The following is a 17,207-nucleotide window of genomic DNA, read 5'->3' on the forward strand; positions in this document are numbered from 1 at the left end:
GTTAAGCATATTCTGCATATGTACCAGAGATATTCTCTTTACAGATCCAAGGAAACTGGTCCCCTTGTAGGCTTTGCTGTGAGAACTTCTCGGAAAAGTACTTTAAACTGAACAATCTAAAAGGCGGAACAGAATTAGCCGAGTTTAGAAATTTGTATAGAAGAAGACAGATTGTGGCAGGGATCAACCGCAAAATATGATGCTTTCTATATTTTCATGTTTTAGCTCCTCTCTTCCATTTAGTTTCCAAGTTACTGGAAAAGTGCTTTTTCTCCCCAGGACTCCAACTTTCCTGCCACTTACCCTCCCCCCCTGCAAACTCTCCTTCCTTATTAATAAGATTGATAGTTGGCGCCCTTACTCACAAGTTTTCAAACTTCTACTAATTCAATCTTTTTGTCCATGTGTTAACCATGTACCCCGCAGTACAGGCACGCTCACTTTGGAGTGAAGCCAGAAGAAATTTGCAGTTTACCTGGAGATCCGCTGAACTGTGCTGTGGAATTCAAGGAACCAACAGAATTTCACACAGGTTCACCGAACCAGCTGGGAGCTTTCCCTGGCCAGTTTTCCCCACATCCTTCGAAATCATTAAGATGACAATCAAAGACATTTCTGAGTAAACTCTGAAAACTGCCATCCCTCAATCCAGCTAAAAATACTTTGCGTGTATCTGAAATCCGATGCAAGGTTCGCATGTAAAAAAAAAAAAAAAGTGCCCATGGACTTTGCACCAAAGCGAAACGTTTGAAAAATAGCACCCTGACCATTTTTGCATGAGAACTGTCTCAGAAAGATGAGAGAGAGGAAGACCATTTATTTATTTATTTGCACTTATAGGCCGCTAATACTTTAGCCTGAAACAGTTCACTGCTCAAACACACACAATCCAGCATGAACATATAAAAACAGATAAACATCACGAATTAAATCGACCATGATAATATATTACTTCTGCATCGTATAAAATCTTCATGGTAAAACTCAATTGCTTGAAGGATTTAAAATTAGAACAGGCGCAATAAAAATTCATGCTAAAAGATGTGATTCAATTTAAAATGAGTAAAAAGCCTGCTTAGAAAAGTGTGTTTTCCGTGCAGATTTAAACAGCTTTGGGCACCCAATCGCCCTGAGTTCCTGAGGACGAGAATTCCAAAGGCAGGGGTGCTACAATAGAGAAGGCACGATCTCTACTGGCCTTGCCTGTTTAATGGGAGGAATATCTAATGATGCCCTCTGTGAGGACCTCAGAGTTCTTATTGGCTCGTAATGCCCATGGCAGTGTTTTTAAAGTTAGCAGTTTGGGGGGTCAACATGGCAACTTTGTTCTTGATTCTCCCTTAATCTGGTAACCAAGGAAGACGAACAAGAATAGGTGAGCTATGGTCATTTCTGCCTGGCCTAGTAAGAAGTCTAGCTGCTGGGTTGTACAGCAGTTGCAGTGGTTTAACTGAAGAATCAGGCAGGCCAACATGCAATGCATTACGGTAATCTAGCGCAGTCAGTGATAGCGCCTGCACTACCGTTCGAAAGTTGTGAGGGAGCGAAAGCAGGTTCAGACCCCTTAACCAATGCAATTTATTTAAAAAAAAAAAAAGCATTTTCTCTTATGCTTTACCAAGAAAGGAATGGCGACGAGACGGTTATTAGAGCAAGATATTGTGTGGCTTGATCGATTTTTAAAAAGGGGAGCTACAACTGTAATGTTGAAAGAATAGGGGATAAGCCAGTTTGAAAAGGTGGACACAGAATGGGAGGAGGAGATGAAGGATAAAGTTCCAGGAAAGCGGACGTTTTTCTTGACAGCCTGGATGATTTCTACCAGCAGAACCAATAACACTGGCGAGGGGGTGAGATGGGGCTGGAGAAGAGAATGGAAGAATTCCCGCATTCACACTTGTAAATTCTGAAATTATTATGTATGGCTTCTGATTTTAGGGTTTATTTATTTATTTACAAAGCATGATCCCCCCCTCACATAAAAACGATTGCATTTGCAATCCAACAAACAAGACATAATGTTCCATTGAGAGCCATAATAGCGGATCAGTTGCTTAAACAGCTGCTAAGTAGGATGCACAACGGAAACACACAATCGACCAACAGCTTCATCAGCAATGCAGCAGGAGACATGCCAGTTAGGGCTTATAATGTGCCAAACCCTTCTTTGAAAAGAAAGGTCTTCAGGTGCTTCTTAAATGCCTCCAGGCGCGTTACAAAACACTCCCAATGCAAAATAAACAAACACATTTGGTGTTTATTGGGTAAACAAAACCACTGGTAAAACACCACTTTCCTTGCCTGCCTTGGTCCTCCCCTCTGTGGCTGTGCCTTTTCTACCCTGACGACTCTTCAGTTGCACGCATGTATGCATTTAATTCTGCCAGAATTAAATGCATACATGCTCCCATAGCTGTGCCTCGAAAATACTGAAAAACAATGTAGATCCCTAACGAGCTGGAAAATAGACAGCTAAATTTACAATGTATAAACTCCTAACAACAGAAGCCTAATCATGAGATCGTCATCCTAGTGCCGTTAAACCTTCAGAAAGCCATCGCTGTAACAGTGAACTCCTAGCATTACTCCTGCACAAGACTCACGTTGTGCACGAACGCTTCACTTCAGTCAGAATGCCACTTTTGGCTGCTGGGCAAATCTAATAACAATTCATAGGCTCTGGATAAAGTATAACAACAATTACTAAGCCATTATGTTCATTCGCAAAGATTTGGTTCAGCTGTTTTCCAGATCTCAAGGGTGTATGAGGCATCTCTTAGCGCAATTATAGGGCACCATGAGGTGGCCAAATAAACATGCTATAATCCTCCCTGCCTCTAAGATCTGGGTCCCATCGTGAAGGCACAGGAAGACAATCACCAGCAGCCCACTGTTAGATCTAATTGTGCATAATCTGAACATCAGAAATGCTTTAGCTGTATAGCATGAAGCCTAAAAATTGCTATTCTAGAGTGATTTCAGTTGTGATAGGTCCTGTGATTTTGACATACAGGGTAATTTTCAAAGGAAAATGTAAAAGTAGCATTCTATTGTAGCGATTTTCAAAAGACATTTACCCGTGTTAAGTGCATGTGGGTAAAAATCTACTGACAATTCAATGGCACATACTGTATTGTGGCAATTTACAAAAGCCCACTTACACGGTTAAAGTGCATTTACAGCTGTAAAACCCAGTTTTAAGCATGTAAATGCTTTTGAAAATTTGGCTCTATAGTTAGTTACTTCAATTATCTAAGATTTGAGAAAATGCCAGTTAATCACGGCGAGTACAGTTTCAAAAGTTTAGTTGGTTTTTATCAGCGGCGGATTCCCAATGAAGACCGGCCCGGGGATTCGCGTCTCAGGCCAGCCCAGGAGATATCACGTGGTCTGCCGAGCGTGGCTCTGTGACGGCCGCGATCAGCAGACCATGTGACTAGCGCGACCGGCCCACCGGGGGATGCTCGATCCCCCGATAGGCCAATCCGCCCCTGGTTTTTATCCATGCACAGTAAGGTAGTATGTGGGTAGATATGCTGCAATCTGGGTACCTTGACAATGCTTGGGCTTTCAGCTCTATTAAAAAGAGGTGTTGTGGGGAGAAGGAGGGAGAGCATGGCGGGAGTGTGGTTGGAAAGTGCACACGTACCTTTAAGTTTGAAAAATATGAGGACGTGCCACTAACACACACAGTTTATGTCACTGTTTAGCAGTGAGCAAGCATACCATCATACTTTTAGCCACAAAAGCGAAAATGTTGCTAAATCTACATTTAGTGCGTATGCTAAAGATGGAATCTTGCATTTGAAAACTGGCTGGGTTTGTGCAGGCTGAAAAGTACACCTAATACTTTGCCAGTTAGGCATCCTATTGAAAATTCACTCTAGAATCTCTCACTTCCTCTTACTCCTCTGCAGGTAGTCATACTGACAGGATAGTCCTGGGCCGTGCATCACTTTCTTGCAGATAGCAAGCCTGGTAACCTGTTGCAAGTGCAATTAAAAAAAAATAAATCAACGCACTGGGCCCAATGGCTCAATGGTAGCTTGTAGACTTGAGGTAAATTGCAAGCCTGGCTGCCGCTTCTTGAGCCAGCAGCATTCGCAGGCTCCGGGAGAGAGGATGCAAAAGCAACACCTACTGGGGTCCAGGCTCCAGGATGCATGGGCACCTGATTCCAGAGCGAGAGGTGATTAGCAGCTCCTGGCCAAATATCTCTGGGATGGCTGGGGCTAAACAGAAAGGTGGGAGACGTTTAAAAATAGGCTAAATATCTTGGGCATGGTAAACGATGGCTCATGGTGCTGGAGCCCCTCAGTAAGAGCCGATGCCAATTGAACTGGAAGGGCAAACAAAAAGAAGCTGACAGGCAAAAAAAAAAAAAAAAGGCAATAAAGCAGTACATATATATTTTTTAATTTCCCCCTTTCTGGACTTTGTCTGGAATACACAGTACTTGCACTGGACTATTGCTGCTCATAAATCACAAAACAAAGAGAACAGAGAGCAAGCCCACATTACTCCTGAAAAAACCTCACCCAAGGAGGAACTTTTACTTTGGATATAACGAGGTCTATATTCAAAAGCATGAAGCCTGATAACTCAAAGGTTTTCTGGCTAAATGAAGATTTGGACAGCTATCCAGCTAAACACTAGCCGGCTAATAAGTTAGCGGGCTAGAATTTAGCCAGATAAATTAGGGACGTTTCGGGGGCGTAACTGGAAGGAGTTGAGTTAGGCGGCAACTCCAATATTCAGAGTTAGCCGGGTAACTTAGCTGGCTAAGTCTGATCAGTCCAAGAGCTGGCCTTAAGTTAGCCGGCTAACTTTGAGATAGCCAGCTATATTCAATAGTGTAACTGCACTATTGAATATACCTCCAAAGTTAGCTGGATAAATGTATCCAGCTAAGGCCTACATTCACGAAGCCGCATTAGGGACAATGACTGGCTGGCACGATTTTGCAAGAACTGGGACCAGAGCTAGGGGGTGCTCTGGATCCCCACTATACTCCAACAAGCCTTCTGTGAGGTTGGGGAGGTTCTGGAGGAGGTCAGGTTACACCCCCCCCAAATCACCAGGGTCTTTTTTTTCTGATAGGAGGGGTGGGTGATGGGGCTTGAGACCACTAGACCCCAGGGATTTTTTTCAAATGACTGGGAGGGGGTAGGGGTTGCTGTTGGGGGGTGGGGGGTTATTTGAAAGAAGGGGGTTTTGCTTGAGGTACATTTGTTCTGAGATATTTTGTCAGGAGGGGTAAATATCGTGGGGATGCCCCCTGCAATATTTCACCCCTCCTGCAATAATAAATCACAGCTTGATAAATCTCTCCACAATTTTGTTATCCTGACAGTGACTGAATATCATCCTCAACAATTATTTATTTATTTATATACCGGAGGTTCCTGCATAATATACATATCACCCCGGTTTACAAGGAACAGTAACTATCGCTACATTTAGCGGTTTACATAGAACAGAAATTATGTGGAATTTAGGGCTCCATTTAAGTTTTTGACAAACTTAGGGCACAAAAAAGGTGCAAAACACCTGGAACTCCGTTTGCTTGCACGATATTTGACAGCACAATCTTTTACCCAATGATTTAATTCCCTGAAACTTCAGAAAGAATGCGATTTTCACAGAAAACAATATCATATCATTGAAGTTTTGTGCAAAAAAAGCATGATAGAACCCAGTTCTTAAATTCAGCACTTTGGAATGCATGATGGACTGTGGTTTTTGCATTTGCTTTTCCTTATAACAATTTTTATGTGCATTTTTCCCCTTCTTGGAATTGCAGAAAATCAAATTTACAGACAAATTATGTGGGATTTCAAAACTGTGCAAACTTACTTGTATATTTGCACTTTTTTTCTTTCTCTTTTGTTAAAAAACTAAATCTGGCTCTTAGTATGCAAAATCAGTTTTACAATAGTTCTCTGTTCCTATAGAATTCAAACCCATTGAGCTTTGGATTAGAGACAGAAGACATTAAAGTAACAGTGCATGAACCATTTTGGGTTAGATGCAGAGCTTCCTTGAACTGGTATTTGAGAGGTAATAGGAGTATAGGGAGGTGGGGGGAAGAGAGGGAGAGAAGGTGTTGATTTTTTACAACCAGATTCTTTATGGCTCTTCTCCGAATGTAATTAGATGTTCTGCAAGTTGAGTCATATGGAAAACTCACTAAAACATATTCCAAACGTCAGTGATGTTTCTTGAGTGGATAGCCAAAATATAACTTTCCAGCTCTGCAGTCACCAGAACTGTGTCAAAATCAGGTCCAGGTCACAGAGAATTGAATTCGCATCCAATTTCATTCGGTTAGGAGAATCAGATCTACTGTAGTTTGGGGTATACAGACATGGATATAAACGGAATCATAATCAAGTTAACTATCCCCAAAGTGAAAGGTATGTGTGAGTTGTGGAAGGGATAGGGGAACTGAGGATGAAAAGTCAAATTCTACCATAAAATGCATTCATTTTCATACAAGCTTTGCAGTGAAAAATGAGGTGAGATGAATCAAAAGTGAAAATTGTTCCCATCACAGCTCTTGACAGGAAATCAGAGTGATGGCTTACCTAAGCACTCGTTGGCCTCCCGGGAATTGGCCCTTTGCCACGGTCGGTCATAGTGGAAGGGCTTGCAGCGGTCGCACTCTGGCCCTTCTGTGTTATGCTTGCAGTCACAAACCAGCTTGCCTTCTTTGTCCTTCACGCAGCGTGAGGCATGCCCATTGCACTTGCAGCGCCCGCCCACTTGGAACTCACCCACAGCGTAGTAGTATGAAGATGAGATTACACCATCCTCTTCCTCATTGTCCCTTCCCGCCAATTCTCTGAACAAATGAGGGCGACTGAAAATAACCCTGATATCTGTGGCTGTCACCCAGTCCTGAAGTACAGGGCTGTTGTCAAAGTCTTGAGCAGAGGGGCGCCCGTCAAGTGTACTGAAGGCAATAAGCCCCCCAGTCAGCGGGTATACGTCTGTGTGTCCATCAGTGCAGAGCGCCTCTTGCTCATTCTGTTTGATGACAGTGGCCTTGTTGGGTTTCCCATAGATCTTACGGCACTGGGAGGAGTAATACTGGTAGGGGACCCATGTCTTTCCATAATCCATTGACTTGAAAACGGCAACCGATTCTGGCCTTGGTGAGCAAAACTGTAGACTGACGTAGATTATCTCAAACTTTTTCGCCAGGGACAGCGTGAGTGTAATGTTTTGTGGGGAGTTGTGGAGGATCTCTGACTTCCAGCAAGTCATGTTGTTAGCTGTGTTGAGATCGGTGAGGTAACTGGCTGGGTGAGACCTCCGAGGGTCTGAGGCATCGCAGTGGCGGCTGGGTGGCTTTCCGCAGGTGCTGGAGACCTGCACCTCTTTGCTGAAGGCAGCATTGACAAACTCTGGAATGCAGTGACGAGGGACATTGTTTTCATCGTAGCAAGGGTCCGGGGTAGTCTGCTGCACAGCAAAGGGATTGATGGTCTCGGTGACCCCGAAAATGCAAACTGTGAGGAGCAGACACCAGGAAGTAAAGGGATCCATCTTCATCAACTGAGATTTCTTAAGACAATGAAGAAAAGTCTATAATAAAGAGAGGACAAAAATACAATCATAGTTTCAAAGAAGTGAAATGAATTCAGAGGGCTCAGGGTCAATTTTCAAAAAATGCTCAGCGCTTTAATTAGGTACCTAAGTTTTAGGGAGATTTTCCGCTGAATTTGGACACCTAAGTTTTTAGTTGATAATGTTTCATAAATTTAGGCCTGTAAAATCGTTTGCATAGAATTAGAGTTTTAGGTTAGATCAGTGTTTCCCAACCCTCTCCTGGAGGCACACCTAACCAGTCTGGTTTTCAGGATATCTGTAATGAATGTACATGAGACTGATTTATATACATTGGGTCTCCATTGCATGCAAATCTCTCTCATGCATATTCATAGTGGCAATGCTGAAAACCTAACTGGATAGGTGTGACTCCAGGAGAGGGTCTGGAAACACTGGGTTAGTTGCTTAGTTGCTGAATATCAGTGCTAAGCACCTAACTTATTTTCCTCACCCTAACTCTGCCACCATAGCCACCAACATTTTAGGATCCTAAATTTAGGTTTGTAGTGACAATAGGTCCCTAAATATAGGCACCTTGCAGTAGACCGTTTTCAAGGAGATGGATTTAGGTGTCTAGCTCCCAAAGTTAGACACCTAATCCCTTTTAAAACTGGCCCCTCAGTTCCTAATAGAGACCCCAAAAATGTTGAGGTCTTATCTAGTTGATTAGGGTAAAATGATATCAGACAGTCCAGCCATCTTCAATACATTATTGCAATCTATGAACCTATGTACTAAAGCACACTAAAATTGGAAGGCTGCTGCGGAACTGTAGCCAGGCAATTTGGCACCTAAGGCCATGTGAAAAACTGCGCCCTCACCCATTATTTTTATTTATTTATTTTAAAACTTTTCTATACCGTTGTTTAGTAGTATACCATCACAACGGTTTACAGATAGGCACATAAATAAGTCTGGTTAGGATTATAAATTAGCTAGTAGGTGCCAATAAAGTTTCGGTTACATGATTCAAATAATATACGCTATTTGGATTGTGGATTGGAAGTTCCATTTATATGAATAATAGGATATCCATATGAGAATACTGTACTCTTAAATTAATCTTTAGGTATGAGAAAAAATAATAAAGGAGGGATAACTGCTATTTGTTGACTTTTAACAGTGTGCCGGAATTCTCTTTCTTGTCCGCTAGTATTCCTTACTCTCCACTCTCATTGTGAAAAGCTTTTTTGAAGAGCCATGTTTTTAAGCTTTTTTTAAAGAGTTTTAGATCTTTCATTAGTCTTATTTCGAGTGGTAGTGTGTTCCATAATATTGGACCGGCTAGGGATAGTGCTCTCTCTCTTACTTGCGTCAGTTTTGCTGTCTTTTCAGAGGGAATGGTTAGTAGAGCTTTGTTGGCTGATCTTAGATTTCTCTGGGGGACATGTAGTCGTAGTGCACACAACACATGACACCACAATATGGGAGACTCTGTTCAATGTTTGTACAGCAATGTTCATGGCCAGTGCAAGGGTATTGGAGGCCCTAGGAAAACTTTACAGCCTTGCACCTCCCTCCCCATCACACCCTCCTCACACACAATTAAGAATTATGCATTTATATTAACAGATTTTACATGAAAAACAACATTCAAAGCACAGTCTTCTGAGGGAAAAATATCACTTACGATATGTATATTATATTTACATGCACTGCTGAGGTGTTACCCAGAAAACCCTGCAAAAAAGCAAGAGATACTTGGAACCTATATGGCATTAGGCCTACTGTAATGCATCTTAGGCATGGGCATGACCCTCAGAGAGCCACGAGAAAAAACAATGTCTATATCAAAACAGCACTAACTCCAGCACTCTAAAGCAACAACCCTGTCTATGAAAGTTAAATCTATAAATATTACACCAAGCCTAAAATAGTAAACCCCCATTAGGAAAACAGAACAATCCAAGATGCTATGGATCCCTACATAGAAACTACACACTAACAGAATAACTCACTTCAGTCACACATGCAAAACACAGACAGACCTTCATTTACAGAATAAAGAGACCATAAAAGTATAAATGGAAATTTACAGACAAAAACTGAACTGGAAACTGCCACAAGCCAAATTCTGTAGGCACTGCAACAATGTAAAATAACAGAAACATTACCATTCCTCATAAAACAAAATTACTAAAACCATACCAATAAAAAGAATTCAAAAAAACTAATGACTAGAATAACAGTCAATAATTAAAAACTCATAAAAATCTTCCAAGCATCAATAAAATATTTCAAAGCAGACATCAAATAACACCCAACAATTAAAATAAGGATTTTAAAAAATTCCCTGTTATCCATACCTTGGAACTTTTGATTTCCAGATGCACTGAAAATGTCATGGATTAACAGACAGAGAGTAACTAGGGTAGTTGTGCACACACATGCTTTCTCTCACTCCCCCACATACATACTCATATGTTCCCTCTCACTCTCCCACACACATGAGTATTGTAGCTTGAGCAGGTATACATTTTTAAATAAATAAATACCAGCATTTATACAACACTTTTTTGCTCCCAAAGCAGTTCATGGATGTTGCACTGTAACAATTTAGGTACAGTACATAGGTCCTTGCCCTGGAGGGCTTATAATTTGTTGGTACCTGCGGCTATGGAAGGTGAAGAGACTTGCCCAAACTCTTAAGAAGCATCAGTAGGAAAAGCAGAATTTGAACCCCCAGCTTCCCCGTTTCTCAATCTGCTGCTCTGAACACTAAACCAGTGGTTCCCAAACCTGTCCTAGAGGATTCCCAGTCAGCCTGGTTTTCAGGATATCTGCAATGAATATTCATGAGATAAATGTGTCTAAATGCCATTCAATATTGAACCCAGTGAATCTCCCATTCTGCAAGGTCCTGCCCTGGTTTACAGAGCTTCAGGTGAACGCTCTTTCTAAATGATTGTTCACTCTCAGTATTTGTCTACCAGGATTTCTTTTTGGATGGCTAGGCAGTAAGCCCAGAGTTCTAATTTTATGAATAGTTATGGAATGATCTTTGAGTTCTAGTTCAGGATCTCGAGTGATCATTGTTTTACCAGAGCCTGACCAGTGATATCCACGGCGTTTTCGCGTTGTTCATTTGATTTACAGGTGAATTTTCAAAGCGTTACATGGGGATTGTGTGCATAAATATGCGTATATGACATTTTATAAACCACAAAAGTGTGCATGTTCTTGCAGTATCATGCATAAATTTTAACGTGGAGAAAAAGGGGGCTGTCTGGGACATTACAGGAAGTACACATGAAAGTTGCTATTTTGTTAGGGGTACACATGCATTCATTACCAAGTTAGTCTAAACACTTTTACCTCTGCTAAGTGACTCATGCAATTGAAATCGGACTTGTCTTTTGTTTTCAGTTTTTGGGTGGGAAGCCTGGGGGTTTCAGGGTAAAATGCTAGAGGGTCTAGGTCAGTGATGGTGAACTCCAATCCTCGAGTGCCACAACCAGACCAGGTTTTCGGAATATTCACAATAAATATGCAAGAGATAGATTTGCAGACAATGGAGGCAGTGCATGAAAATCTCTCTCATGCATATTAATTGTGGATATCCTGAAAGCATGGTCTATTTGTGGCCCTCAAGGTCTGGAGTTCGCCATCACTGGCCTAGGTGACCTGGTGAAGATCTGGCTGAACGGGAGAAAGTGTTGGCAAACTGGTAATTCCAAGTATGCGTGCAAGGAAGTATTTTCAGAACAGTGTATGTGCATACTTTATAAAATGCCTACCTTCACGTTTAATGCTAGGTTATTACATGTGTAGCTTTTTAAAAATGGGAATAAAAAGTACATGTGTCCCTGCACTACAAATAAACACATGTACTGCAACATACTCATGTACTTTCAGGGCAGAAATATGCAGTATTTTATCAGTTATATGACTCCCGCTGCACAGTTTATAAAATGCTGGCATAAATTTCTGTACATCCACTTATGCGCAAAATGTGCACTGTGGACAGTTTTGAAAATCAGGCTGTATAGATGTTACTGTGTGGATGATATAGGGTAAATTATTTTGGGGTCATTTTTGTTTTAGTTTAGCTATTGTCTTCAATTTTTGTTATTTAATTTTAAATGTTGTATTACATTTTATTAATGGTATATGTTTATTGATTTGGATTTATTTTTTGTTTTTGCCATGGGGGCCTCTGCAGTAAGGTGAGTAATAAATATATACAAATGTAGCTGGTCCCCTGCACGTTTATGCAGTTAGCATTAAACAGAGGTGCAGATGGGGGTGAAGTTATCTTCCTGGACCCTTGGTATGGTCAGTCACTAATGTAGTCAAAGGCTCACACTCCAGCTGAATGATTCCTACCATGTGCAAGAGTGCCCAATATAGGAGCAAAGAAGCAAAAATTATCAGAATGGGTAAAAAGAAATAATCAGGCCAATGTCCATCCATTCACATGGGGCACTGTAAAAAAAATAACCACACAGAGTCCTTGGTGGTGTTCAAATTAAATTGTTTACTCTAACTTAAATTGAAGTATCCAGGCTAAAATCATGAAAATCAAAAAATAGCATCAATGAAAACCAAGGGTTTCTTTCTTCCACTGGTCAAGAGTCCAAGACAACAACTTCTCACCCTTGCTTCTTCTTGTGCTCAGGCAAAAAGATCTGTCTGAATTCAGTCCTTCAGGAACCCAGGGGGATGCTCTTCCATCCAGACCGAACCAGTCTGTATCCAAAAATCTTATCTCTACTTCCAAAAATCCAAAAGCCCCAACTGTAGATCCTGGCCTCCAGGGATGAAGAAAAAGGACCCCGAAGCTAAGCACCAACTCTTTCCTCCAGTCTCAGCTGATTGTTGCTAGCTTCTGCAATCCACTAACAGACTTTTAGATCCCCACACAAGCCTTCCCCCCCCAAAACGGTGGAGTTATGGCAGGGGGAAAGAATCCTGAATATTAAAAAAAAACCAAAAACCCTCCTACTGCCCATTGCTGGAAAAATACGAGGGAGCAAATATTAGTGAGTGGCAAAGCAACCATGGATCAAATCCAAATACCAGTGAGCATGGGAAGCTGCATGTCCTGTCTCCACAGGTGTTTTTCTGTTTCTTCCTTGTTCTCCTGTTTTCACAGTGTCCTGCATCCACAGCCGTCTGTTTCTGTACTAATGCTTTATTCTTCATAGTTTCTTGTTTACTCTTGTACTGCCAGCTGAGGCTCAACCTGCACATTCACTGCTTCGGCTACATTCACTGCAGCTGGCTCTAAAGTGTGAACCTTTGTCTTGAAGCAGGGGTTCCTAGGGGTTTTTCCTCATGTTTTCTGTCAGTTCTGGCCAGCTGTGTCTGGTCTATGTGATTCAGCAGCTAATCTGACCAGCCCTGCAGAACAACCCTCATTTTAACTATCTTTATTGCTGTGGCCCAGACTGCATAATCTCTAATTTATGCACAGTAAGATTCTGTTTAATTGTTCTACTTGTTGATAAAGTTTGGAGTTGAAAACACAGTCTCCTCTCTGGCAGACCGATACAGTAAAATTCGCACAGGCCAGTAAAAAGAGCGGGTTTGACAGCCGACGCTCAATTTTGCCAGCGTTGGTTCTCGAGTCCGCTGACAGCCACGGGTTCGGAAACCGGACGCCGACAAAATTGAGCGTCCGGTTTTCAACCTGCAAGCCGCGGGCTGCTTTTAAATATTTTTTTTTTTACTTTTTTTTTTAACTTTTGGGACCTCCATTTAATATCACCATGATATTAAGTTGGAGCCGGCAGAAATTAACGCCTACCTTTGGGTAGGAGCTAATTTCTGAAAGTAAAATGTGTGGCTTGGCTGCACATTTTACTTACTGTATCGCACGGGAATGACTAATAGGGCCATCAACATGCATTTGCATGCTGCGGGCACTATTAGTCTCGGGGGGGGGGGGGGGGGGGGGGGGGGTTGGACGTGCGTTTTCGATGCGCTATTACCCCTTACTGAATCGGCCTGTGTGAGTGAAGACTGAGTTAAGCTATCTGATTAAATTGTGCATAGGGAATGAGTAGTGGAGACAGAATAAGCAGTGCTGTCAGTTTTCAGCCCTTCTGCAAGGTTTAAGATTGTTACCAGTGCTACAGACTCATAGGCAGGATCTAGGCTCACAGGCAACCCTGACTGCAGAAACCACAGAGGCCGAAAAACCTGCCTCAGCAAATTCAGGAAAGGAGGAGGCCCAAGCAGACTGGGACTCTCACCCAGAAGGCCAGAGAAAGCGATGGCATTGGTCTCAGCTGGGATCTCACAAAGCCAGGCTGAACTGGTGGTGTGTCAACTCTTAGGTCTCGTTCCTGCAGGTCCTTTGCAGAGAATGCTGCCATGTTTTTTTGCTCTTTTCTTCTTATCTTCTGCCTTGTGGGCTGCGGGGAACCCCCACCAGCCCTGATGCCACCACTGTTGCTCATTTTGTTTTCTTCCATTGCTGGGCCCCAGGGAATCTCCCCAGCCTTGCCATCACCATGCCGTTTTGTTTTTTTTTTTGCTTCCCGCTAAGCCCATGGTGTGGGGGCTCTGCTGCTCCTGCCACTCTCCTGCCTCCCCCGGCTGCTCCAAGCAAACGTTGCTGCGCACATGCAAACACGCAGACATGCTGCAAATATCAAATTTTTTTAAAATTTTTCTTTCGTCCATTTTAAAAACAAATTGAAACAAAACCAGAAGATTTCGTTAAAGTTTCCCATTTCATTTCAAACAAATGCACATTCCTTGTTCTGACTGCTGGGAAGATTAAAACAGAGAGAGGTCCACACAGACACACTGGACTGGGTGTACAGTTTTCAGAAATCAGAATTACACGTTTTCGCAATCGATCAAGACCAGCTCTGACAGGCAGCCAAAGTTCAAAACCCAAGCTCCAGTAAACAGTTGCCAGCTCTGTCAACAGGAAGCTGACAGATGGGTTTCCTTGTTACAGGCTGTCCATAGATTCTAGAGAGTCTGCCAATTTGAATCATATCAAATGATTTCAGAATAGAAAAAAACGATCAACATCTGGACAGTGGAAGAGGAGAATGCATGAATGAGACATATCTCGCCTGAAGATTTTATGTTGCCTACTAGAGCAGTATTTCTCAACCAGTGTGCAACGGCATGTTGGTGTGCCTTCAGACCTCTCCAGGTGTGCTTCGGAAAATGCCTGATGCTCAGATGTACCAATCTTTCCACTGCAAGCGAAAGCCTGGCAATTCTTCAGTAGGGTCAATAAGAAGCGGCTTATTTGGAATAGTTGTATTGTTCCACAGTTCATGCCATTGATTATCAACATTAAAATCCTCCAAAAGGTGCTTCCTAGATTTTAATCTTGTTCCAGGAAGATTTCTTCAAATCTTCAGGCGAGGGGATTCTAATTTTCAGATTCTCTTTGGAGAGGAGTTTGAAGGTTTACAAGTGCCTCCATATTCTTGGTGGATGAATAGATGACAGAACTGGAAGCCAGTCTTTTGGAGTTGACATTAATGTACCCAAGATTATACACATAGCTGTGGATCTACATACAAGCTTGGTATATGCTAATAACATCACAGGAGATGTCCCCTATATGTCTTTGAATCTAAAGGGCCCCCATTAAATCAGGGAATAGACTACTTCCCAAGGTATAACATTAAAGCTCAGAGAAGATCACACCCCTGTGCACCCCACTCAAAACCAAGAAGGCTTCTATTTAATAATATTCATAACATTTGAAGTGCTCCATAAGGAATGGTTTCCATCTTGCCAGGCAAGCAACACTGCCAGTTCTGCCTGCTAAAGTTTCACAGACGGCTCTGCCTTTGAAAGCACATATTTGACTGACTGCCCAGCTAGGATTAAAAAACAAGAGAAATGTACAGTAAAATAAGAGAGAGATCATTCCCGGGTATGGAAACTATTCCAGGAAGGAGACACAGCAGCAGAGAGCCAAGCACCTTGGCCTGAGTCTCCACTCATGGCATTGCCTCTTCATCCCTGACTGAGCTCTCTCTATGCTGCTAAGGGCAAGAAACAACTAATACTAGAAAAAGACACATACAGTAGCCCGGCACCATAGTATATATTTATTCTGTAATCCATAGACATGGAATCCACTTTTAATGGTTCTGCAGCAGTGGCGTAGCAAGGGGGAGCCAAGGCCCCCAGGTGCCAGGTTGTAGGGGGGTGCCAAGGGGGCAAGGGATCCCATGTTGTGCAAAAACAAAAAGGCTCTACGGCTTCTGCTGGCGCCTATCCCGCCCAGCAGCAGAAGTGGAGGAGGCCCGTGGCTGCTGGGGGGAGTCCATCCCACCTGGTGCAAGAGGTGGAGGAGGCCCATGGCTGCTAGGGGTGCCTATCCCACCCGGCAGCAGAAGAGGGGGAGGCCCATGACCTAACTGTTGAGAGACTGAAACTGGAGCCAGAGCCTGCCCACGTGTGTGCGTGTGTGTGTGTGGGGGGGGGGGGGGGGTGTAAAGGAGAGGGAGTGGAGTCAGCCTGTGGGTATGGAGGAGTAGGAATGGAGTGTGTGTGTGTGTGTGTGTGAGTGTGTGTGTGAGTGTGTAGGAGAGGGAGTGGAGCCAATGCATATGTATGGAGCAGAGGGAATGGGGCTTGTGTGTGTGTGTCTCTGTGTGGAGGAGAGGGAATGGAGCCAGCCTGTGTGTGTGTATGGAGGAGAGGGAATAGAGCCTGTGTGTATGTGGAGGAGAGGGTATGGAGCCAGCCTGTGGGTATGGAGGAGAGGGAATGGAGCGTGTGTGTGTGTGTGTGTGTGTGTGGAGGAAAGGGAGTGGAGCCAGTGTGTATGTATGGAGGAGAGGGAATAGAGCCTGTGTGTATGTGGAGGGGAGGGAATAGAGCCAGCCTGTGTGTGTATGGAGGACAGGGAATGGAGCCAGTGTATATGTGTGTGTGTGTGTAGAAGAGAGGGATAGGCAGGGGTGGATTGCCCTATTGGGGGATTGGGTTTCCCCTGGTGAGCCGGTTGCTCCCATCACATGATTTTTTTTTAAACTTCCCGGCAAAGGGAAGAAGAGGGGCTGCTGCGATCCAAAGAGAAACTTGTGGAGCCACAGCAGATAGCTGTGTAGGGCTCGGAGAGAGGCCTGTAAGGCCACGGCAGAGCCCATCCTGCCACAGCCAGAAGACAGCCATGTGGGGCAGGGAGAGAGACCTGCAAGGCTGTTTGACCGTACCCCTCCCCCCAACTTTATAGGAGCTGTGCAGTAGCAGTGGCCTCCTTCCACCTCCCTTCAGGCAGTGAGGAGCAGTGCTGCCATCCAACAGTAGCAAGGACACAACCCAGAAGAAAAGGGGTGGCCTGAAAGATATAGGTGTGTATGTGTGTGTGTGTGTGAGAGAGAGAGCGCACCTGCATGTATGTATGTGTCAGCCTGCATGTAGTAGTGTATGAGAGCCTGCATGTGTGCATGAGAGAGCAAGCGAGCCTGCATGTGTGTCAGATCCTGCATGTGTATAAGCGAGAGAGCCTGTGTATGTCTGAGAGACTGTGTATGCATGAGAGCAAGCGAGCCTGATATGTGTGAGAGACTGCATATGTATGAGAGAGCAAGAGAGCCTGCATGTGTCTGTGAAAGTCTGTGTGTATGTGAAAATGAGAGTGTCTGGGTGGGTGTGTGAGA

The 17,207-nt window shown here is 43.3% G+C and overlaps 1 protein-coding gene across 1 annotated transcript in view; it reads right to left on the minus strand.

The window, feature by feature from the left end:
- Window positions 1–17,207, minus strand: part of NTN3 (netrin 3) — a 215,093-nt gene that overhangs the window by 163,944 nt on the left and 33,942 nt on the right. The window contains exon 2 of the mRNA XM_029577178.1: window positions 6,588–7,590. Coding sequence (XP_029433038.1) covers window positions 6,588–7,557 — 970 coding nt within the window. The 5' untranslated portion in view covers window positions 7,558–7,590. The remainder of the gene's footprint in view (window positions 1–6,587; window positions 7,591–17,207) is intronic.

The sequence above is a fragment of the Rhinatrema bivittatum genome, chromosome 14 (genome assembly GCF_901001135.1).
Source record: "Rhinatrema bivittatum chromosome 14, aRhiBiv1.1, whole genome shotgun sequence".
NCBI classification, from domain to species: domain Eukaryota; kingdom Metazoa; phylum Chordata; class Amphibia; order Gymnophiona; family Rhinatrematidae; genus Rhinatrema; species Rhinatrema bivittatum.